Genomic DNA, 25,514 nt, shown 5'->3' on the forward strand with positions numbered 1-25,514 from the left:
AGTCAGCGAAAGGAGGAAGAGACGAGGAAGACGGGAAGGGAATGCCGATCGCGGCGGGGGCTCGCTCCGGCCTCCCGCGCATGCGTGGCGGCGGCGGGGCCGCGCAGCCCCGGGCGGGTGCGCGCGTGGTGCCTGCCGCGCGCCATGGCGGCCAATGAGGACCAGGAGGTGAGAGGAGGGGTGGGCCGGGCCGCCTCCCGCCCGGTTGAGGGGAGCCGGCTCGGGAGGGGCGCGCGGCGGGGAGAAGGCGGGAAAAGCCTGAGGTGCGGGACCGGGGGGGGACCGCGGTCTTTGATCGCGCTCCGCGTCTCTCCCTCAGATGGAACTGGAGGCGCTGCGCTCGATCTACGAAGGAGACGGCTGCTTCAGGGAGCTCAGCCCGGTGTGCTTCCAGTACAGGGTAAGGCAGCGCCGTAAGCACGGCTGTGCCAGGAGGGAGGTGTCGCGGGACCTTCGTGCGGCGGTGTCAGGCCGTCACGGCGTGGCTGTGCGGTGCCCGGATGGGGCTGCCCGCAGGGACGGCCCGAGGTTCCCTTGACACACGTATCGCTGCTCCAAGTAAGCTCTATTTTTTGAAAAGAGTGATCGTGACGAGCCTACGCTGCGTCACGGGATCTTGCCAGCTTTAGTTGTCACCGATAAGAAGTCAAAAGTTAGGAAAACTTAATCAAGTATCATGAAATTTAATGTCAGACAAAGGCAATAATGCATCATTCCTGTGAAAGAATATGTGTCCTATTGCTTTTGTCTGACACCAAGATTTGGGTTTGAGAAAGCGTAGTGCAGTAAGTGCATGAGGAAGTCAAAAGAATTTTTCTCTCTCCTCGGTCTCTGGTGGGTCTCACATAAAAACAGAAGAGTTCTGTGATCCGTCTGCTAAGAAACTGAGACAAAAGAAAGGTCTTTACAGATACTGAGGAAATGTAGCATCATAGAAAGTAAGGCTACCTGATTTTTAGCTGCACTGCCAAGGAAGAACATGGTTGTGCAGCTTTCTGTGTGGATTTACTCATGGCGCAGACATTGCCTTCCTGAGAAAAGGAGAACTTGTATGTATACCACATGATGAGTTTTCTTCTCAACACTGCTGGGAACTGGACAGCTACAGTGTACATGATGACTTGATGAATGTTGCTGATGCCTGATTTAAAGTTTTATGTATTTCATTTCTACTCCAGATGCTACTGAATGTCAGCTACTACACTGTACTGGTACAGACATTGGAAATGAAATAACTCATGTAGAGAGAATCATAGAATTGTTTGGGTTAGAAGGGAAATTTAAGTTCATCTGGTTTTAAACTGAGACGGGGGAGGTTTAGGTTAGATATTAGGAGGAAATTCTTCACACAGAGGGTGGTGACACACTGGAACAGGTTGCCGAAGGAGGTTGTGGATGCCCCATCCCCAGAGACATCCAAGGCCAGGCTGGATGTGACTCTGGGCAGCCTGGTCTGGTGGTTGGCAACCCTGCACGTAGCAGGGGGGTTGAAAATAGATGGTCATTTAGGTCCTTTTCAACCCAGGCCATTCTATGATTCTGTGATCTAGTTCCAACCCCCCTGCAATAGGCAGGGATACCTCACTCTAGACCAGGTTGCTCAAAGCCCATATGTATATACATTTATTTATTTATTTATTTATTTATACTTATTTTGCTTTTCCCAGGATAAGAGCTGTGAGACTAATGGTCATGTCTAGATAAAAATTTTCCAGAAGTTTTAATTTCTGACCAGTAGCTTTATAAATGAACAGTTGTTATCTGAAATAATTTGATCAGTTTTAGAGAGAAAGACTTGTGTATTGACAATTTAATCTTTAATAAGTGACTGGAAATTATTGCTTTCTGATCACTTTTTTTCCTCTTTCAGATAGGAGAAAATGGAGATCCCAAAGCCTTTCTAATAGAAATTTCTTGGCCAGAAACGTATCCACAAACAGCACCAGTCATATCAATGGATGCTTTCTTCAACAACACGATGTAAGTATGTATGATAACTTCACTCCCTAACTTTACCTATGGGAGCTTTTTGGTTGATGAGCTTTTTTTCTTCTGTCTAGATTATAGATGAGTTCTAAGATGTTTTTTTCAGATCTTCAGCTATTAAACGAAGTATATTGGATAAATTAATGGTAGAAGTCGAAGCTAATCTTGGAACTGCTATGACATACACACTTTTTGAATATGCCAAAGATAATAAAGAATCGTTCATGGAAAATCAGCCTGTTAACACTGTGGTAAGTTGATAAATTCAGATTTAAATTCCTCACTTTTAAATCTACAAAAGTAGTTAGTAAACCTCAGAGTACTTCATTGCTTTACTTTTAAGGTTTACACTCAGTATACTGACTAATACATGGCTGTGGCTAAACAGTAGCCTGTAGGTCATGGTGCTACAATGCTCTGTGGTAATAATTGTCTTGTTTGTTATTTTGCTGTCATAGCAAAATGTGAATGGACTGCAAAATGACATAAAAATGGAGACTTGGAACAGAAACAAAGCTAAAGAGAGCTGAAATAGATTAAAGATGTCTGCTCAGGTGCCAATTATCGAAAGCTTCCTGGGATGCCATGAATTGCATGAATATACTTTCAATATCTTCTGCAAGTTTTGCAGCTTCTATGTTTGTCTTCTTGTATTGCTTCCTCTTTAATGGCCTTTGTCATGCTGCAGACTTACTTTGAGGAAAAAGGAATGATTTTTGTATTTTGGAAGTCTGAATCCCTTTAGACTAAATCACACTTCACCATCAAATTTTGGCAGTGTAAGAAGTGCCCCTTGGCAACTCTGAAAGGGAACAATTCCAGTCTCTTCTTCATAGTCCTTAAAGCTATAGCTGTCATCGTTGCATGCTGATTAAAAGCTGCAGGCTGCTGATGGCTTTTTTTTTTCCACAGTAATCAGGCACAGAGGAATCTGTATTTTTACTCTGTATTTGTACTGGATTCTGGAGTTTGATAGGTGAACTAGCATGCAAAATATTAACAACAATTTTCACCTTTCTCAGACTTCAGTAAGCAATAGTATTCCTATTGGAACTCCTGATGTGCCAGCAAATAAGAAAAAAGACAAAAAGGAACAGTTATCCAAAACCCAGAAAAGAAAGCTAGCCGACAAAACAGGTTTGTCCATTATTGTATTGTTATGTTTGTGCTGTGCAAGAGTAGAAATTTAACAGCTGTGTCATTTTGGTAGTTGGAATCAGAAGTCTCTTGCTTGTAAGATTAACTACTTTTAATCTAAAACAAGCAAAAGAAACACAGATTTATGGTTCTTGCCTGAGATGATAGTTCTGGTAGAAGCAGTAAAAACTGTAGAGTAGGGATTTCAAGATGTCATTGATTTAATTTCATTTTGTTATTTCAGTTTGTGACAAAAGTGAAGTTTTCAAACATACTATTTGGGGAAAGCATCTGGGACATAGTCCCTTCCAACAAAAGGCTTATCTTTTGTTGATAGACTCTGATAAGTAATTCACATTATTAAAAATGTAATTTCTAAAAGAAAATGTTTGCTTGGAACCCAAAGTAGAACCTTTTAATTAGTTTGTATCCTCAAGGTAGAGGTGCTTCTGGAGTCACTTTGTGCTTTCAGTGAAATACTATGTTTTTTGTAGAAAAGGGTTCAGTATTTTGGCTTAACTCTGCTGATGAATTTTGTGTTTAGTCTCAGTTTTTAATAATGATCTAGGTAATGCTTAGTCAATGCAGCAAAAATTATATCTCATTATAGCAGTTTCTAAGTATAATTTACCTAATTTAAATCCACAGTTGGCATTCTAACTGTGGACGTCAGATGGGAAAATCTGTGTAAGATTTACTTGAAAGAATGCATCACATGTGGTTGGCTCAGCTCGTTTTAGAATTGTCTGTTAATTCAGGTGTAAAAGGTCTGAGAATTATTTTGAAGAACGGGGTGCGTTCAGGACATAAATATGTTCTTTGTCTTCAATGCTTTGGAATGGACAAATTAAGATTTGTGACTCTTTACAATTTTGTGTGTTGATTTTAATTCGTTTGTGCGTTGAAAATAAAACCTTGTTATTCTGCAGATCACAAAGGAGAGCTTCCTCGAGGATGGAACTGGGTGGACGTCATTAAGGTAGTACGGCTGTATGATAAGCAGTGTTATCGACATACTGCCTCTGTGCATTTGAATTGATTTGTACATCTGAAGAAAACTAATCTGATTTTTTTTTTTTTCCAACTCTGTTTGGATTTGACTGTGGCATCTGATTTGTATCTGTATGCATCCAGCATGTAAGTATTATCAAGTTATCTTTTAATATTAAAAAGATTTGCAAGCAATAGTAAGAATTGTAAGACTATTGCTCATTTTAGATTCTAATTTGTGTCGTTCTCAAATGCTTTTCAGGCTTTGCTGGTTCAGTGGAAGTCAGTGTAGCTACTTGACAATTTTGATAGCAAGCTATTTTGCACAACATAATCGCACAGCATAAGACCCAGCACTAGTTCTGGTTGTTACATTACAGCGAGCAAATGATGATGGTGGTTGTAGGCAGTTACCCTAAGTTGGAAGTAGCTGTTTCTAGTGGATGTCTTGGATTCCAGATAAATTTCCCAATAGGTGCACAGTGTTTAATAATTATAAAATTAGCTTTAGAAAAAAAAAAAAGAGAGAAATAGTGTTTGATTTTGTGTTGTGTAAATCTGTACATGGAAGTCTTCCAGAGATGTCTGGGGGTAGTTTCTCAATTGCTACATCTTTTGTTTTGGAGAGCAGGTGACTGATCTTCAAATTAAATAGACCTTGTACTCTAAGGTTCTTTGTGGTTTGGTTGGTTGATTGGTTTGGGTTGTTTTTTTTTGCTTGTTTGCTTTTCCTTAAAATCAGTTGCATTTTGTATTTTTTAAAGCAGTTCACAAAATACATGAAGGTAGGATTTCAGGTTCAGGAAATAAGCTTATTTAGTGCTTAAAGTTAAGAAATTATTTTTGGTGCATTTCAATCTCTTGATACAGTATCACATTCAGTCTATATTATTAATTAAATATACATGTGGTCTATGTAAGATGGAAATAATGTTGTTCTTGTTTCCTAATAAATGGAATGGCAGTCTAAACTTTGAACACTTTCTTTTTGTGTCTCTTCCATAGTTGAGCAAAACTGGTTCTAAAGATGATGAATAAAGGACTTTGGTACATGGAAACTCAACCTCTTAATACAGTGCAATTTTGGGTCACCGTCTTTCTCTTAATAGCTTTCTTATTTTGAAGTAAAGGTTTTATATAGCTCAATTTCCTAACTCATAACTCCAGACACACAAGTTTGTCTTGAGACTACGTGGTCTTCTTCGGAAACTAAACTTGCCTTAAATGGAGGTAAAAATGTGAACAAAGGATACAGAGGATGAATGTGGTAAAGTGAATAGTGCTATATGCAGTGTTTATTAATTTATATCTTACTCTGTAGTAAAATTCTTTTATAGTGAACCCGATGATACTGTAAACATTTCCTGATGTTGTTATTCCAATGGAAGAAAAAAGCACTATAACAGTGATTAGTCACTTGACAGCATAATTCGTCAAAATAAATTATTCCATGGAAACAAAACTTTTGTCATTTGTTTATCTAATATAAATGTAGAAGAAGAGCATAAAAATTGTTGCATCCTGAGGCAGAACTTGTTCTCTTTTCATTTGTTTTTGGCTGAAATAGCAAATACTAGTGTAAGCAAGGACGAGTACTCTGGTTACTGAAAGAAACGAGTGGTTCCAACATGAGTCTGCGTTCTTTATTCTCTGAAGTATGCACCTGTTAGTCTTTCTCCAGTGTGCATCTTTACAGAAGGTCATGTGTTTGAAGGGAAAGAAGAGTGCAGTCTGGCATGTCTCTCAATGACTGTTAGATTTTGTAGTTCTTTTATGAGAGAAATGGGCATTCTTTGAAGGGTTCTGCTGGCTGAATGTTGGAACAGCCTGACAAGTCAACGCTGCCAAATGTGTGGGGGAAACTTTTTTTCTAGTGTGCTCTTATTATCAGAAAGAGAAATCATCTTTACCATATGAACAGTTATTGAATACAAGATGCCTTAATGTCCTTTATTATTTTTGTGTGCTTTGAGATGAACCTAAATAAATACCTATTTATCTGCTGTCATATGTGTTTTTGTTTTTTGGATTCATATATTGCCTGCTGTATTTCTGTGGCTCCACTTGAATTTGCAAAGGACTTTCTCTTACTGAGAGAGCGTTCCTAGTGATTGGCAGAAAGGTGCTTTCCCTCTTTCAGTATATGTTTGCATTTCAGGGTGGCTGTGTTTGTTACTCTCAGGAGGACTAGGCACTCCAGTGAAAAACAGGAAAATAGCCATCATAGCGAGTCCAGTGTCTCTTGGAGTGTACTCTGCTGTATGTGCTATGGAAAGCACTTAGTAAATCGGAGGCACAGGCTGGATGCTCTGACTGGTGGTGGTCAGATAGGAGCCTGCGCAGCCAATACGGGATGACATGGCTGTCAAATTAGGACTTCAGCTATCAGAGTGGAAGTTTTTGTGCTTCTGCTATGTCAGTAGAGCTTATGCGCAAGCTGTAACTGCAGTTCTCATATTCTCTTAAATTATTTCTCTTTTACCATATGTATTGCAAAATTATTGCTTATCTGCATATAATTATGTATTATATTTATTGTCTTTATATATACAAAGTATAAAAAAATACATACATGAAGAAAAAAGCTGCATGAAGTGTTGTGACTGCAGGTGGAGGGAAAAAATAGAAAAAGAGTCGATGTTTTTACTTTTCAGAAGAGTCTGTGAAGAGATCTGAAAGAAACGTGGTCTGTACTGCTGTCATCCAGCAAGAAATGGTTGTTTTTGCTGAAACTGTAGAGTGACAGTGAATGAATATATGTGTTCACATACAGAAAATAATATTGATTCTTATGCAGTGCTTAATTTTGGAAAGGCTGATTTCTTTCTGAACACAAATCACGTTTAATAAGAGTTAGTGAAGTACCCAAGATAGAGCTTGTTCCAGATGATCCATTCTCATGTTTGACATGGGCTGGAGGCCTATGGCTGCAGCCTGAGCAAGAGTGTCTGGGAGCAACGCCTCAGCAAGAAGTCGGTGGGGTCTGTGATCAAGGAACAGGGAAGGGCTTTAGGCTCTGCCAGCATCAGAATGGATAGAGCTTTTGCTATTCTAAATCTCTCCAAGGGAATTGACTTGTTTTTGCTGGTATCCTTGTGTCTAAGTTGCCATGACAATTTATATGAATAGTTTAGTTAGGGGTCATGCGGGAAAGACAGATAAGAACCACATCTCTTGCTTTTATAGAGCTGTTGTGTGTAACAGCAAACTTGTTAAACTTGTGAAATGCCTACATTTTCAGCTTCTTGTTTGCTTCTATATCACGTGCTTGTGGGGAGATGTCCTAGCAATCTCTTCTGGTTCTTTTAGCAGGGATTTAGAACATGCATTTTGAAGTCTGCTTGGACAGGAAATATTTTGCATTAGGGTTATGTGTATCAGTTCTTCATTTCTGTGCCATTTTTAAAAGGTAATTCATTTAGTTTAACTGTTTTATGTTATAGCCTAATATCTGGGAAGAAAGTTACTTAGAAGTCTAAAGGAGAGGCCTGAGCACTGGAAACACAGGGGTGGGAAAGTAATGATTTTTGTCAAGAAATGCAGGTGTGTGTCTTTCTGTACATAGACCTGTACGTTGAGAACATGACTGAGTAAACTATTTAACAATACCTTCTCCAAGGTATTTTTAAGTAAAGCTTAATCTTGTTAACCAAAATTCCATTTATAACATCATTTTCTCTCTTTTAGTGCATGTTTGCATTGGTTAATATTCCTGGCACCTTGGGAAGCTGTTGTTCTGTGATCGATCCGTTCCCTGTGAAGCAAGGATTACAACTTAAGAACATACTGATTACTGTTATGTCTACTGATATTTCTCTTTAAATCATGTAGGTATTGAGAAACAAATCTACTGAATTCTCCAATTATGAAAAGCAGAACAATTATGTACATTTCTTGCTCCAAATGTCTTTTGCTACTCAGCAGGAGAGGATTGTTTGCAGAGGGTGCGTGCGTTTTTTGTTAAACAATTTGGTGCCTCAAACAGCTGCTTCCAAAACCTGTCCATTTCTTATGCTGCTTATGATTATGGATGTTTGAAAAACTAAAAGTTCATGGTTGAAGCACAAGGGCTGTTACCATCACACTGGAATTCTACCCTTCTGTCTTTGGATGAGACCGAAAGGTGATCTTACATTTGCATGACATTAAGTGCAAGTTGGTTCAGTGCTTTCAGTACCAAAACCAGGAGCTGTACTGCACTGTAGTGCACCAAATCCCAGGTAATAATGCAGTCGACCTTTAAGAAGGCTGGGTGGAGTGCTTGACAGCTGTGATTAATCACCAGTATGTACTTGGCTTCTGCTGCTCACCCTGTAGAGCAACTCTGTAAGAGCTGATGCTGAAATCAAGGCTGTCTGCAGTACCACTGCAACTGGTGGTATATGGAGCGGGCATTTAAAGCTCACCTGGCTGGCAAGTAATTAAATTTTGGTGACTAAAAGAAGAATAGGCAAAATGCCAGCATTTCATGCAATGGATAGGACCTTTGGAAGAAGTGCAGAGGGAGGCTGTGCTCCTTTTAGCACAAGTGGTTTCAGATTGTACTGTGAACTTTGTGCAGTGAAAATCATTTGAGCTGGTCTACACCAAGAATAGTTCCCCTCTGGAAATTGTTTCCGTTAGCTGTGTTGGGTAGTTCATGGTATAGCTCCATCAGCACTTGTGCCTAGCAGCAGGATGTGGGGTCAGGAAGTGTTCATTCAGCAGATAAAATACCAGAAGTGTAGAATTCTGGATGGATTAGAGGAAGAAGTAAAGGAGGAAGGAAGCACACTGGAGATAAGTCTTAATTGCTGTGAGCCAATAAAATACAACAAAAGCAAAGCTTACAGTTGCAGAGCTGTAAATTTCTGAATGAGGTTGAGATATAGCGAAAGACAAGAGGATCATAGATTTTCTTTCTGTCACCACCACTTTATTCTTTCACCAACATAGCTTTGGCTTTGTTTCAGAATGAGACAACTCAATGACCGACAAGAACTTCTCTTCCTCTGACTGTTAGGCTTCCTGTCATTCTTTCCGAGCCCATTGAAGAACCTCTGAAAAAAAGTCTGTTGTACTCTTAGCAATGACTTACAAAACATATTGACTAGCGCTGCAAAAAGACATTAGAATGTTTTACAAGAGTGATAGAATGAACTGTTTCTTTTCTCTCATTTTCATTAAGCAAAGTGAGCAGTGACTCCACATGGCTGAATTGCTCCAGACACGTGAGGATCTAAATCCAGTTATCAGTGTCTTATCTTAAACTCAAAGTATGTCATTTGTTTATAAGTTTTACTTAGCTATCCCTTGTATTTGTCCATTCATATTATTACTGCTGATTCACTAGTATGTGTTTTATATATTCATCTTTACAGTATGGCAGAAATTTTATAACTTGCTATGATTGCATATTGGAAGTTGCTTACATTGTGGGATCTGATAATGTCACAGCGCTGACGGATTCAGCCAAGCTATATCTGCACAGCCTTAGTGGAGAGTAATGAGGTTGCACAGATATCTCTGAAGGCATAATTTCATCTGTGGTGTGCTTATTACTCGTAATGATCATTGACAGGGAAAAGTCATTCTGGGATGAGTTTGGAAGACAAGAATGGATAATATTTTCTTTCTACAAGTATCTGTTACAGCGTCACTGAGAAGCAATAAACACAGTCTTGTATGGAGTCACTGTTCAGAGCAGGATCTTGCTTTAAATCAAATGTCTTTGTCAGTAATGCATTTTATGATTTCCTGCGGGAAAAACAAATGTAATGAAAGCATTATTATCTGAAGAGCTGCTGTCTGTAGGGGATCCATTTGATTACTACTTTCAGAAAAGCTAAGTTCAGTTGACCTTGAAGAGAGATATTTTATAACTTTGGGGAAGATGTAGCATCCCATTGATAAAAGTCTGATGGAAAGTACATAGCCCCTATAGATAATTAATACGTTTTTACAGCATTATCAGTTTTACATTCTTCTCTGAAGATCGACACTAGAATATTACCAAGTTTCAGTTGTCTGGCATACAGCATGATTATGATTTTTTCCCTCATTCCATATATCTTTAGATGATAGAAGTACAAGATGTGCCATAGAAATTTTATTTCCTAGATGAAAATAGTGCTAAAGTTAAAAATCCGCTCAAATCAGGAAATGAGTCTCAATCAGAGGTAAGGACATGCCAAAATTAAAGCTGCCTATGTGATACTTATGTGAAAAAGAATGGATAGAAAAATGTCCTTCTGTTGCTACATGCTTCTCACCACCAGTAGAATCCAAGCAGATGCTTAGTGCTTTGCTTCCTAGTGTTCCTGCTAGTAGGGAGGTGGTACAAAGGCTTGAGTTCATGTATGATCATAATTCTGAGAGGAAAAGTAAGTTTTTGCTCTACTGGGAAAAAAAAATTAATAAAACTGTCCCTGGGAGAAAGTAGGGATTTGAAACAGGACAACAACATGCAGAGGCAAATTAATTTGGTGTAATAAAACTGACTGGATCTCAGTAGCTTTAGTACCTGCTTCAGTGCTTCAGCTCATCTCTCTGCAGTGGATCTGTGGCATATAAATACTCTTGGATAATTTTACGTTGACTAGCTTCAATCCATGTGATTAAGCATTGCTTTCAGCAAATTTGTTTTTTAGTAGTCAGTGCAGATTCTGATGTACTGTTAATAAGCACTAGTGACATCCTTTAGTTTTAGTTGAATGGGATGACAGGAAATGCACTGCTTACATTTCATGCCACACATAGAAGTATGTATGCGCTGTCCACGGAGCTGCCTGGACTTGGTTAGCAGGCATTATAATCAGTACAAACAAGTTAAAAATTTCACAATTGTAACAGTTTTTATGACTGTGGACCCACTATTTTTGTATATTCTTTTATTTCTTAACTTGGTTATTGTGATGTTTAAAATGCTCTTGGTGCAAGCAGATATATTAGCTTATTAGCTGATGTGCCTGCATGTGTTGAGAAACGGTTCAGACAAATGACTTCAAGAGAGAAAGAAGTTTTATTCCTTTCCTGTGGTACCTTTCACTATCCTGCAGAAGCAAGACATATGGAAATTCATACACACTCCTCCTCTTGGCTCAAAAGTCTCCTCCCTCTTTGGGTGCAAAGTAGTATTAGCAAAATAGAAGAGATTCACATATTCATTTAGTAATTCATAGGAACACACTTGCAATTGGGCTTTATCTCAGGTTCTACTCACTGGTTTATTCACTTTCATATAATTAGTTCTTTCAGCTTGTTGTCACAGTGGTGATCTACTCAGCCTGGAATAAAGGCAGTTATAGGATACTGCCTTCTTCAAACATCTGTAGGCAAAGTAGCACTGGATGATATTTAAACTAAACTCTTTGATAGGCATATGGTAACCCATGTCCTCACTGCTGTTATTTAACTCTGTTGACAGCTTGTAAGGACAGAGTCTGGTTCAACCCACCCATCTCAGGCTGCTTTTACTGTCTCAGCGGAGCTGCCGTATCTGTGGCATTTGCAGAAGTTTCAGCTTTAACAGATGCATTCAGGAGGCTGCCTTGGTGGTAATGACCATCCATTACACCTTCATCTCCAATATACAAGAAGATAATTGGTTAATACTTGTTTACCAACAAGGTAAGAGTAAAATTTCAAGTAAGAATTAGAAGGTCTTTTATGGTGACTATTAAATCCACACTGAATCACAGAGATGCAAACTAGAAGGAGCCTCTGGAAGTCAGCTGGTCCAGCCTCCCTTTCAAAGCAGGACTTGTATTTGTGATACCACAGATCACCAGTGGCTTTTTCTAGTCAAGTGTTGAAATCTTCAAAGAATAGAGACTGCACAGCCGTTCAGGAGCACTTGTTTCCTTGTTAGGACTGTCTGATGCTACTAATAAAAAGTGGACAACAACACTGAGCAGCACTGAAGGAAATTCCGAGGACAGGAAGAAGTTGTACATTTTCAGAACCACTCCATAAGAGTGTATTTTGAAAAAAGGCCAGTTTTCTTCTTAATCTGAACAAGTGTATTAAGACCCATTAAGCCGAACAATTGCTTTCCTGCTCTCAGGAACACTCTCTTACAAAGTACAGGTTAATGATTGCAAAATTCGTTCAAGGTAATAAAATCTTTGCTCAGTAGAATTCAGAGGCAGCTTCTTACTGAGCAGAGTTTTACCTTCGAGAATTAAATAATCTCTGTTTAGCATACTATGTTTCAGTTATCCTTTTTTTTCTTTCCTCCCCAAAACACTGAAACCTTGTGCTGAGAAACTAATGCAGCAAGCTGGTGTAACACTATGATGCTAATGAAGATAGCTTCCCTCTAGAAACACAAGACATGAAAACTCTTTAGACCAGAAAAAGAGGCTGTACTGGAAAACAAAATACTTCTTTTCTGTCTTGCTCTCTCCTTTTGGGGGAAAAAAAAAAACTTTCCTTCCATGTGTCTAATGTTTTATCACTGTAAGTTAAGTAGTGGTAGCAATAACTTTGTAAGTCAGTGTGTTGAAAAGTGAAGTATATTTACCAGAGAAACCTGTATGTACCAGTGGGGGCAAGAAAGGAATAGTGAAAGAAATTATGCAATCTAAGCTAGTAGAGGAAGTGAATATTACAGTGGTCTGCATGTCTTTGAGTACCAATAAGTGAGAAACCCAGTAATCTAAAAGGCCGGTGGGTAGGTATTTTTCTTTGCTGTTAAACAGTTACTGAGAAGTCAGCATAAATAGCCCCTTATCTCTTGTTCTCATTATATATCATGGTTTTTCTGTTTTCTGCACAAAACTCAAGGATCTAGAATCTTGAAAGGTTGCAACTTGCTGATACCCCTGAAAAGTAACTTACATGTTTACAAGCAGCCCGTACTGTTGTCATTCTGCTGTTTTTATTTCTTTTTTCCTGAAAAAGTGCTGCAAGAAATCACTGAAAGAGTCTCAGTTGGAATTTTCTGGTTTTCCAGTGAAAATGGGAAAGCAGTGTAACAGAGGGAAAAAGTCAATTAAAGGGAAAGGGAACATTTGACACTTCTGCATAATTAATCTACAATGCCATTAAACTCTTCTACAGAAAACAAAGAACAACCATGGGTAGCTTATGGAAAAGAAGTTCTTTCTGAGAAACTTCTAAGCATGGTAAGACTCTTTAATCTGAGTTTGAGCCACGTGTGATAATATTTGTCACCTCAACCTTCATTTGTAGATCAGTTATGGGATAGTGTGTGTATGCATGCTCACTTATAAAGTCGCAGTCACAAAACAGTTCTTATTAACATTCATTATTAACATAACAATTGAATGACAGCTGGAGTGCTGTCAGAGAGTTAGAGACTTTATGATGAGAAAAGGCATTTACTGGAAGTGAGTGTAATTTTAGGAGTATCGTGACATTCTGTACTGTAGTCTTTTCCTTTAGGAATATGGAAGAACAACTTGGCCTTCAATTTCCAGGAAGTTTCTGGAAAATCCAATCATAGCAAGTGTTTCAACAACATATTAACAAGTCTTGCCTAAAGTTACTTATTGCTAAGTATGTTTGTCGCTAAGGATAAACTGTGCAGTAAAGTGAGAGAAATCGAGTGATTACTTGATTCAAAATCTGTTTTGTTGTGTTCTCTGTTGATTTCAGAGAGATCAGCTCAGTAGGCCGTAATCCTCCCTGTGATTCTGTCTGCATGATGAGTCCATAGCATAGTATCAAGGTGGCTCATCAAATTTTAATCCAAGAAGTACAAGGTTCTTCTATTACATCCATTTTATGGACAGTGTTTCTTAGGGGAATGGAAGCTTTTTGCTCACTGCTATACAGACAACACTATTGTGCCTAAAACTACTGTGCTGCTCCCTATAGCAGATCACTAACAGATTTGGTCTTTTTATATAATGGCATACTAGCTAACACTCAAAAGCTGCTTTCACAAACAACATGATACATCAAACATGATTGAAATGAACATCTGTAGTTGTTATATGAAGTGAAGAAACTGTCCAGGTACATAAAACTTAACTGTTGTGGTATCATTACAAATTGGTTATGTTGGAATGAGATTTGGGCTGAAATCCAGATGTCAACCTGAAATTAATTTTGAGATTCTCTAGCACACAAAGATTTGTGTGTGTGGCAATACAAGTATTTGCTCCTTTGATGGAGGAAAGTTTAACACAGATAAAAAGGGGTTTATTTTCTACATGGGAGTTGTGAGTGCTGTAGTTTTTAAAAACATTTTTAATGGCAGAATACATAGGGGCATTATTAAAGTATTCCTTTTTTTAAAATAAGTCATCACTTCATGTTAAATTTATGATAACATGCTTTCAGAGCTTGTACAAACCAATAGGACTGTGACCATAAGAAGTGTAGTGAGAGCCATTCTTTATTGCTTTATTTCTTTGCTTTATTTTCTACTGGTGAAAGGAATTGTGTACAGCTGGAACATTTAGTTCATTCATGCTAATGACTGTTTATGTCAATCAGATTATTTGTGGCAGAAAACAGTCTGGGTTTTGCTAACCAATAACAGCTCACAGTAGGAGCACCTATTTAAGGAACTGACTTCTGTGAAACAGCTCTATTTTCACAATCTCAAGATGAACTGCTAAAGTTAATGTCTTCAGTCTTCGTGGAGATTCAGCGCACATATCTTCAGAAATTTACTTGATAAAGAGACTGTTCAGATTAGGATGAATTTAGTCCATTTAACATTTTTTGAGGTTTAAATTATTAAAATATTACTTGCAGAAAGCATGACCAGTATTAATTGAGTGGTGTAAACGAGAAAGTTTCTGACTTTTGTTGGTTATTGTTACTTTTACAGATATCATTGCCAGTGGCATGTACCCTACACAAGTAAGTGACGAAACAGGTGCGTATGTGAATGCCTATTTAAAGGTATTTGATACATACATTTTTTCCACGGTTTTGTCTTATTTCTGATAAACAACACCTGTATATTTAGCTCTTGTGCATTTTTAAACATCAGGTGTTTAAATTGTCTCTTCAAAAGCTGAGCTAACTGAACTGCAAAAATCGCTCGGAAGCATCAGTCAGTGCTGAGAAATAAAATCCTACTGCAAAAGTAAGAAATCATCCCTGAAAAGTCAAAGCCATCTTGCTACTCTGATTGAGTAAAGCCATCCATGAATGGTTTGCAAATAACATTTTAAATTAACTTTTAATTTTCATTTATCAGGTGGAGTAATTAGAGTTCAAAATTGGGTCTTTAACTACTGTTACCTTTTTTAGCCTAATTTCATGGCATTATGTGAGCTCTCCAGCTCATTTTGCAGTACATAGCTCTAGAGAGAGAATAACCCTTCCCCTCTTTTCTTCCCAGCCTGTGCAAGAATGGTACTTAGCATCATTGCATGCTTCCCTCATAGCTTTTATATAGAATAATATGCTGATTGAAGGAAGAAGAAAAAAATATGTAATGTTACGTTAACTACTGAGTGGTACTGATTACTCACAACTGGAACTTATACAGTTTGTGTCACATAGTATATAATACAATGTGTCATCTAGTTACCTGGGTGAAAACTGTGTATCTTTATGATACAGAATTTTGCCCTCCTCTGTAGCTACTTTGATGTGTATTGTAATTTGATTACATACATGAGCATTTTATTTGTCTGGAATGCAAAGGAAAAGCAGCAAGCTTGGACTGAGGTCCAACTGTTTTTTTCAGGCAACTTTAGAAATAAGGACACATTTGGTCTGCTGTCTGAAGGGAATCATTCCTTCAAGGATGCTTACCAGAGAAACTGAAAAAGCTTCACATAAGTAGGGAGGGTCTGCCAGTACTGAAAACCATGGGAATGCTTTCCTTGGCAGCTCATTATATTCAACAGTAAGACAGAAAATAGTGCTGACACACTTGTGGGAAAATACAGCAGCAAAAACCTGTTGTAATTAGAAATGAACACATGGCCCAGGATAACATTAAAGATAAGTTTATCTCCAAGTTAATCTTGAGTGGCTCAAAAGAAAACCCAGCCTGCAAGCAGATCTGAAAAAAACAACAACATTAAAGCAAGCAGAAAACCGTTCTTGGCAGTGTCATATTGTCATGAAGCTCAGAGATGTCTACTGGAAAATTGTTGGAAAAAAGTGAACGGAAATCCGGACAGTGATCCACACAGAGCAATAATTAGGGGACACACCAACATACCATGATGGTCCAGATAGAAAATTTTTCTGTTTTCAGAGGATATCGAGTTATGTTGTTATAAAACTGATCTCAGATCCTATGGGTTGTCTGCTAGTTATTATTACAACAAATGTTGCTAGCAAACAGACAAAAAAAGCACGACTGGGATAGTTGGGGGTTCTCATTGTTTTTTAACTGGAACTTGAGATGAATTGTCTTTTTTTATTGTCTGCTTCCTTTCCAGGGAACTGGAACAGAAAGAATAGGGAAGAAGAAAAGTCTACCATAAAGAACTTGCTATCTCACCAGGAACTACAGAGTCAGAAATGTGTGTATCTAAATGTGAGCAAAGCCATGAAACAAACGTCTAATTGAATAAGTTTGGCCAATTCAGTACATAATAGAAAATGTTTATGTGATGTCATCACTGAATTATTTCTAGCTGAGAGACTCATGTACTGCTGTGGTGTTCTTTCAGAAGGTTGGTTATGTGTCCTTTTTCATACTAATGGAGTGAACGATCTAATAGTTTTGGGTTGTTGTATGTAGATGTAAATTCAAAGTAGAGATGCTCTCATCTTTATTCAAGAAAACAGTGCTTGTTTGTGCTACATTCAAAGGCAGGTAGAAATGCATTGATGGAAGAATCCTATCCTCAAATATATAGCTGCTGTTAAAAAAGAAGTCCTTACTTCCAGCTGATCTACCTGAGGAGCGAGCTTTTAGGTGGTCTCAGAAGTGATAACCTCTGAATTCTACAACATCAGGAAACTTTGAGGAAGTGTCAGAGACGAGACTTCCAACATTGTTGTAATATTTTGGAGACTGTATTTAATTTGGGGATTTTTTTTTATTTTTTTATTTTTTGGTAAGGGTATGTAAGTACTGGCTTTACTATGTAAAGAAAGTACATATTGTAAACCTAGAATGTGAAAGAAGAAGTGATAATGAAGTAAATTCTTAACACTGTAAGAAATCTGTTGGATTAGCTTTTATGCTGTATGTAAATCAGGATTGTACTTTTCTCCTCTACATATGTGTTCTTTTTCATTACTTTCAGTTTTTGTTGGGCAAAAGCCTGATAGGAATATTATAAAAGCAAAATTAAAGGTATAACTGCTAGAATAAAACTAACTGAAATAAAGACAAGCAAATGCTAAGTGTTGCATCTCACGGGGAGTCAAAAGGTGGATGGCCGATCAAGCAGATGTTACTCAACACTTTTTGAGAACTGGCAAATAATTAGAAGAAAATACAGCTGGAATGCAATCTAACAAAGAATCAACTCAAATGTTTCAGATCAGCAGGATCTGTTTAATGTGTCAGCTTAATTCCTCAAGCATTAACCTGCAGATAAGCATGACATAGAGCTGCAGCTTCTTAACCACACAAACTGGATGAAATTTTGTTTCAAATATTTCTGAACTGCAGCCCATCAGGTTAGTGCTTAGATCCTCTAGTTCTGAAGTTGTTTGGTTAAGGAATAAATGTTTTTCCTTCCAGTCCATTAAGGAGATTAATATATTCTTCATTAGTCTGAAATTGGTTCACTCCTTTAATTATGGGAAGCTTTATTGCTAAGCAGTTGCATGAAAGAAATATTAGGTCTGAGAAGTTACTTTCAACGTTACTATTTGCAAATTAATGGTATCTTTATTCAAATGAGAAGCAATGCTTAGGTTACGAAGAGCACTATAATAAGATGTATAATTTGAAAATTTAGCTTGAATCTCTATTAATAATGCTCTTAACAGGGTCATAAAATAGCTGTTTGAAACTCTACCTCTCAGCTTAGAGATGGTGTAGCTGAAATACACACTTATTAGGGCAGAGACAACAGGACTCCAATCTGTATCTGCATATGTACCAAATTGTGCAGCACCTACCTGAAGTAATTGTGTCCCTTAATTATGTTTTATGATCAGCAAATTCTTAACTTTTCAGAATGTTCTTACTATGCTTCCTGGTCTTCATGGCACATTCTACAGGAATGTTTTCTGCAGTGACCCTGCATACAGGCAGCAAACTTAAAGCAAATGGCTGAGCTCTTTCCCCAAGCTACAGAAGATATTGCAGTAGTATGCCCTGTTTGCTCTCAGACAGGAAGCATCCACTGAGATTCTTAAGACAGGTGAGACTAGAAACCAAAACATCACAGCTGGAATGACTAACGATACATTATTTCCTAAAAGGAAAAACTTTAGTTTTGGTGATGAAATGAGTTAGACATGGCTGGTTTTGCTACTTCTCAGAATCTTGGGATAGGATAAGCAGTGCCTAAGTGAGTGTGTTATTGCTGTGATAAATATGTAAAATAGAACTTTAGGGAGATTAATTCTCAATAACACTAAATGCCTTTTCCTGTTCAATGTACTGCATGGTCCATTAAGCATATGCAACTGCTACAACCCCCAGGCTTCTATTTAGGTTCTCCTAGGGGAGGAAAGAGCCTGGGTTTTGGCCAAACAAAATAAAATACATGCTGTGGAATTCTGTTTAACTGCAGAGAATGAAATTATTGCTACACTTTATAGAATATGCTTAGTAATGCAGTAAGAATTTACTTTATAAACTTTTTAGAGGAGAGGTCATGTAATTTTAAGTCCTTGAGGATGCATTATGGGTTAGAGTGATGTAGAAGGCTCAGATCACTTTATCTCAATTTGCCCCAGGTGTCCTACTTCACCAATGACCCCATCAAAAACAGTGGCACTAACGTGAAATTAAGACAATGAAAATCATGAATCAAAATATTATAAGCAGTTGTTTGTTTCTGCTTAATTAAAATCTGTATCTGCTTGTTTACTGCTACTTGTTCTTTGTATTAACAAGCTTGGCTGTGTCTCACACATCTGAAGAAGCCAAGGAAAGTATTAAGTACTTTGATATTCCTCTGTCTCTCTAATACAAGAAAATTTTTTGGGTTTGCAACCATGCGAGTCTGTCTTTGAAAATGTTTAGTCTTAACTAATGCAGTTGAAGGTTATGGCTTTTTTTGTGTGTGTCTACAAGGGCCTGTCACTGCAGCATTATGAAAAATTTGCATATAAAGCATCTGGTTTAAGAACATTGTTTGCATATTATGTAACTTTCATATGTATTTCCAGTGTCATAATGAAGTAATAGTGTTTGATTTGCTGTTCATGGGTCAGCAAGTGTTATTTGTTTATTTAGTGCTGGTAGTTTTGCTTTCTCTCTGTTTACCCAGAAAGATATTTCCACGTTTTTTTCCTGAGAGGAGAGGGGAAGTGTTTACAACTGGGACAAGGAAATTCTGGCATACGTTTGGCAGTGTTGAGCTCTGTGAGTTCAGCAGCAAGCCACTGTTCATTTTGTTTGTCAACACAAAGCTCATAGAACATGGCACAGTAAAGAAAATTTGTAATATCTCACCTATCCGTAAGAGCTGCTGTGTCCTTTTCCCCTTAAGTAATAGTTTCCTGTAAAGTTTTAGGTAAGTGCAGATTCCCTTCCCTGTTGTCATCATAACTGGTTTTCTGGATCAGGCTGAGCTACACCAGTGTGCTCTTAATTAAAAATGATCAGACAAACTCCAGGGCCATGGGACATCTGAGCCTGAATGAGGCTTTAACATGGCTTTGTTTTACCACAGATGTTTATTTACCATCACCGTCCTTAGCTTTACTAATTCTGCTTCCTTTCCATCCACCAACCTGAAACCCAGTTGTCATTCCAGGCACAAAGACATGTAAATGAGGTGTCCTATTAAACTGATATTGTCAAATGTGATGTGAGCAAGTGAGCTGCACTCCTCTCATCAGTGATACCGATGACTATGCTGGTGCTGTTCCCCAGGCAAGAAAGGGGCAGGCATTGCTTCCTGTAGATTTTCATGTTTTCTTCCCTGCTAGACAGGACTGCAAACTAAACTTCTGAGACCAAGGGAAATCAATATTCATATTATTTCAGCTTTTTCAGATATCGTATCTGAGAACCATTCTTCATGTCAGAATTCTGGTTTCTGTATATTGTGTGCTGTGCCTCTGAGAAATCCACAGAAATGCGATTTTCAGTCTGCCGTATTTTGCACGTTGTATGCACAGCCATCAGTGCTGAAAGCAGTCTCACGTCAGGACTGTAGGAATTGTCAGAAAGCACTATTTTTCTGTCAGTTGAGCAAAGGCTTTTTGTGGAAAGCAAATGAAACCACAGTACTTTTTAAATTTGTAAGCATGCTTTCTGTAGTGTTCATCCATGTGGCCAACCTGAAGGAATTGAGTCATCGCTTCAGATCTTGTGAGAGAGAAATGGGTGAAAATTGCCAATGTAACATGCTTCACTTATCCACCAGGAAAATGTATCTAGGCAAACCTAGAGACTTGAAATGTGAAGAGCTGCAATTTCCTATCTGCTCTGTATTATCACAGGAGTGAGGATTTTGGTTAGTCTGATCCAGCAAGAATTAGCCAAAATCCCTAGGGTAGAAAGGTAGTTACATGAACCCACACTTAACTAGCCTTCTGCAGTAATTTCTAGGCTAGCCTAGAAAAATGTTTGTTCCACTTGGCATAGTCTTTATGGAGGAACAAACCTCCACTGCATACAAAATAAAAGGAAGAAAGTTTATAAAGGGGATATATGAAGAAGCCTTGTTTCAGCATACATGGAGTTCTTTTTCTAATTACTCCCCATATTCGGCTCTGTTGTCTTAGAGCAAGTTCATCTCTGTGTGATTGCTGATTAATCTTTGTAGGTTTTTGTTTGTTGTGGGTTTAATGTTTTTGTTTTAGGACAGAGGAATGGTGTTTCTCACAATGGGAGAATAAGCTTGTTTGGATTTCTTTTCAACTTCAAGCCTCAGAGTTGCAAAGGACTTCCTCAAAGATTTATAACGCTCAGTCTTGGGCACATCAGATTCCTCTCTTGTGTATGTGTCCCCTTTCTCCCTTTCTGGATGGTTAGCAAGGACCACGAGATGGATCAGATTGAATGACCTCCTGTTTATCATGGGACACTGCATTCAGATGGAAATGCCATGTTAAGCTTAGTAAGATAAGAGCATTTCCGTCCTTATGAGAGTGAGCTGTGTGCTGCAGTCTGGGAACGGGATATCCGGTGTCACCAGTAGTGCTGGTCATGCGGCCAGGACATCCGGAGAGAATCCTGACCTGATCATAGCTGGTCCTGCTTTCAGCAGGAGGACAATTAGAGACATTCTGAGGTCTTTTCCAACCTGAAATTAAATGTCATCCTAAGAAGGGATGCTGTTTTCAATGCTGTAGCAACAAATTAATATCCAAAATAATAGCCAGTCTGACATAGGAGAATGATTTCCTGATAGCAGATTTGACAGTCTGACCATCAATCTGGTCTTGAGTTTGGGATTTAAAAATTAAAGGTTTTCTATGCCACCTCAGTGTAGCTGTTTTCTCACTCTAGCTTGTCACTTAATCATCTCCCAAATATACCTAGTTTCAAATATATAAACTGATATCTGTATAGAAAAATATCTTCTAATACAAATGTTTTGCTGGGATCAGTTATGTATGAGAAGCAAGAATAGTCTTTTTCTTGACCTTTGCTGATGAATGCCAAAAGTGTGGGTTTTGCTTACATATATCTTATAGCAGTACTGTGGGTGTTATAAGCAGGTCGATAACAAATCCATTCTGTCTCCAGTCTGCCCACATAAATTCACAGATTAATTAGTCAGCAGAGACCACAAGGAGGATACAATCTACATGCTTATAAACAAGCCAGTCTGTGCTGAATACACATAAGAACCTTATGTTATTTAATGTAAGAGGCAAATATGAAACAGCATAAGGGAAAAGGGAAGTAATTATATTAATTCTAGAGAAGTTTCTAGGGTATTCTATCCATTGCTTTGAATTCCAATTAAAACTAGTTTCTAGTCAAGAGCTTCTGAGATCAGGTTCTTTATTTGGATCTGAAATTCAGAAGGCTTACCTTTTTAAAACAGAGAAAATATTAGAAAGAATTGTCTCTTGTAGATCTCACAGGTTTTGTTTGTTTACTTTCAGAATGAGAGTTTTCATGTAAAATGTGTGCTTGCATCTCAGGTTTGTTTTTTTTTTTAATGTCACGTGTATGAAAATGTGATGTTTCATATTGCAAATGAGGCAATTCAAAGAACGGACTTTACTGTTGATTCAGTTGGTCCTGTGCCTGAACAGTTTGGACTTGGTCAATTGAAGAACTTCAATATGTTAACAGTCATAAGTACATGTGACCATCTTACTCTAAATGCCCTCACTCTTGATTACTGTTTTCTGATGGGAACATTGTTTTTCTCCCAACAAAACAATGGTAAATAGATGTTTCAGATCAACAGGTAAGCATCTGAAAAATAATTATAGATATATTTAAAAAAAAAGAAGAAAAAAAAACAGGGAAGCAAGAGTTATAACTTGATTTAGTGTTGCCAGTGGTGAAATCAGAAATTGCAATTACTGATGTCTGCAAAATCTCTGCATTTTTCTGAGATAACCAAATTTTCAGTACTCTTTTGTAGAACAGGGACTACTCGTGCTTATTTTAATATTATGACAAATTACCATAACACACGTATTTGAGACACTTCAGTGCACTGTGTGCATCATTCTTGTTGAAGGACTTAGATGTGTGCTCAAGAATATAAATTTGCTTTAATTTTCACTGGATTCAACTTGCAGATGTGTAGATCTGTGTGGTTTGTAGGTAGTGTATCACAGATTTAAAAGCGTGTTTTCTTTTCTGGATCTAAACCTTTTATGACAAATGAAGAATCTTTGTGGTGTGAAATTTGTGAAACAATGAATATTTTTTGAATCCTATAAACAAAATATTTTTTAGAAAGGACATCAAACTTTAGGCTTCAAATATCTGTCAAGAATGGAAATCATAGAAAATATTCTTCTCAAAAAAGCAATGTTTAACTACTTCCATATTTTAATTTAATAACTGTCAAGTGCTGAAAATAGATTTGTGCCTTGGCCAACCCTTAGTCTGTTTTTTCTCTGAATTGGAAGGGTTCAGTTCACAAAGAATCTCTTCTTTTCAACATAAATGTGTTGAGTTGTAGCTTAAAGCTTTGATCTCAATTACAATCGTTGCTCTGTTGGTGTATTTCTGTGTATTTTATGAGACCCTGAATGTTATTTTGTTTTGTGGCTGTTACCTGTACCACTACTATTCTGTTGCTCTCTGCAGTGTGCATTACCCACCAGAGGGAGCCAAAGCCAAGAACCGTCAGATTTTGCTTTGCCTTTCAATTTTCAGAGGTTCCCTACTGAAAGTCATCTCCTCCACAACACAGTGCTTTAGATTCAGGTCTCTGTCTTCAGGTTAGTCATTCTTAAATTGTATTAAGCTCTATTTTCATTAATACATGTAAAGGGCCCAAGCTTCTAAAAATTACTTAAGCTAAAGTTGGGTGCTATGGTTAGGAGCCTGATAAGTCCCACAACAAATATTTCTTTCCAAATTTTCAATTTTCTGGAGAATGTTAACAGCTAATTTATTTACAGCAAACCTGAAAGATTATCACTTACACCTCCTATTCTAATGTCTACTGAGCAATCATGTTTTCGTATATGCATTATTTACTTCTAAGTTTGCAAACACGTTATTAACACTACTAGTCATCAGGCATTGAGGTGATGCATTTATAGGCATTATAGGGAGTGAGTAAATAAAATGGAAGCTGGAAATAGGAACCATTAAATCAAATCTGTTGTATCCGTAAATAAATGTTATGGATATAATGAAGCTGATGGATTTTCTTGTATTTCTAGGTAATAATTGGCTGAGATTAGTAATTAATTATATTTGCATCAGATATACAAGCAAACCTGTCTGCTAAGCAGACATACATTTTTTAATGGGAAGCACAGCTGGGCTCAGAGCTTGATTCCTTGCATTGAAAACTGGACTTATGTGAAAGATGCCTAAAATGATGACCTCCACCTGCTTCCCCCATTCACCTGCTGCCTGATATTTTAGGTATTTCACTTTCTTCCAGTAATGCCCAGAAACAGTTCCATCTTGACAGAGTTGAGCAACTCAGTATTTATAAACCTATTTTTTTATATCTGCAAAACATTCTTAAAGCATTTCCTAGTTGCAGCTGGCCGTATGAACATATATAGTCTTTAGCAAAAGGTGGAATTTTCTTTGTACTATAAGAGGCAGGAAAACTCATATATCATATATGAAGCTGGTCCTTACTACCTCTAAGCTGCTTGCTACTTGCTCAAGTCATTTGTCATTCTAAATGCATCCTAAATGCTGTGTCATAATTTGCCTTCTCCAACACCATTAGTATATCAGTCACAGGAATCAGAGAAATCTGATGGAAGCCTTTGAAAGTTCCTTAACTAACAGGCCTGCGTATTTTCTACACCACAGATTGTAGGTAATCAGCCTGTTAGACCTCCTCTGAGATTTTTTTTCAAATTCAAAATCTTGTCATAGAAAAATGGTCACACACAACCCCAATTTTGGCTCAGGTTTCTGTTCCTTGATAGAAACTTTTCATGAGGAAGGTATGAGAAAGTTTATATCAAATTGCTGTCTAATAGAGTTTGCTGTACAGCTTTCTCAATTAGAAATTGTTTTATATAGCAAAGCATGAGATTTTAATAGGTTTCTGAATGTATAATTCTATCTGTATATTATCTAAAGTTCAAAGAGCTCTTTATCCCTATTTCAGCATAACAGAGAGGGTGATTAATTTGTGTTTATTTTGTCATCAATTTAGTTGTATAATGGCATAGCTTGTTGGGATTTTTTATAGGTGTTTTCCCATATTTAAATGGGAATTAATCTGTCAAATGTAGTTAACAGAAATGTGAAAATTTCAAAAAGATTAGCAAGAGACTTCTGAGTTTAAAAAACAAAGGAAATCTTCAATTGCGCAGTTTCCAGTGGTACCTCCTCACCAGTGGCTATTGAATAACAGTGCTGTAAGACACTATGAATGTGCATTTTGTGATTTTCTTAATAAAAATGGGAGAAAATCTTACAAACATTTTGAAAGAGGAGATGATTTATATTGTAATGTATTTCAGATGCAGTTACTTAGCTATAAGGTGACCCTTTAGTCACAACTTCTCCTTTTAGTTCTCTTGGATTGCTTTTTACTCTGCTCCTAATTATTTTTGACAGCTTTTTTCCTTTGTTTCTCTACATAATTCCCCACTGTCATTTCAATCTTTCTCTTACTTGGGTTTATTTTTCTCTTTTTTTTTTTTTTTTTTTTTGTGTGTGTGTGTGTGTGAGAGAGAGAGAGAGAGAGATGCTGCTTTCATATACTCTGGTT

General features: G+C 37.6%; 1 protein-coding gene and 1 long non-coding RNA gene across 2 annotated transcripts in view; both read left to right on the plus strand.

The window, feature by feature from the left end:
• Positions 1 to 6: 6 nt before the first annotated feature.
• Positions 7 to 6,121, plus strand: RWDD4 (RWD domain containing 4). Its single transcript, XM_085222437.1, has 7 exons — positions 7 to 168; positions 320 to 400; positions 1,871 to 1,980; positions 2,093 to 2,237; positions 3,009 to 3,123; positions 4,053 to 4,260; positions 5,119 to 6,121. Exons 1-6 carry the CDS (start codon positions 145 to 147, stop codon positions 4,160 to 4,162), a joined length of 585 nt encoding a protein of 194 aa, XP_085078563.1. The 5' UTR covers positions 7 to 144; the 3' UTR covers positions 4,163 to 4,260; positions 5,119 to 6,121.
• A 1,828-nt stretch (positions 6,122 to 7,949) lies between these two features.
• LOC116216551 (uncharacterized) overlaps positions 7,950 to 25,514 on the plus strand; it is a 38,250-nt gene continuing 20,685 nt past the window's right edge. Inside the window, exons 1-5 of the long non-coding RNA XR_014882902.1 lie at positions 7,950 to 11,721; positions 13,156 to 13,220; positions 14,900 to 14,947; positions 16,476 to 16,559; positions 23,405 to 23,538. This is a non-coding gene — a long non-coding RNA (uncharacterized LOC116216551). The remainder of the gene's footprint in view (positions 11,722 to 13,155; positions 13,221 to 14,899; positions 14,948 to 16,475; positions 16,560 to 23,404; positions 23,539 to 25,514) is intronic.

This window comes from Meleagris gallopavo, chromosome 4 (assembly GCF_905368555.1).
Source record: "Meleagris gallopavo chromosome 4, MGAL_WU_HG_1.1, whole genome shotgun sequence".
In the NCBI taxonomy this organism is placed as follows: Eukaryota; Metazoa; Chordata; class Aves; order Galliformes; family Phasianidae; genus Meleagris; species Meleagris gallopavo.

Excerpts from the sequence above, each read along its gene's own strand:
- RWDD4 (XM_085222437.1), top strand. The coding sequence starts at position 145 with ATGGCGGCCAATGAGGACCAGGAG. Across the intron at positions 401-1,870 it reads CGGTGTGCTTCCAGTACAGG|ATAGGAGAAAATGGAGATCC; the intron begins GTAAGGCAGCGC and ends TTCCTCTTTCAG. Across the intron at positions 2,238-3,008 it reads ATCAGCCTGTTAACACTGTG|ACTTCAGTAAGCAATAGTAT; the intron begins GTAAGTTGATAA and ends CACCTTTCTCAG.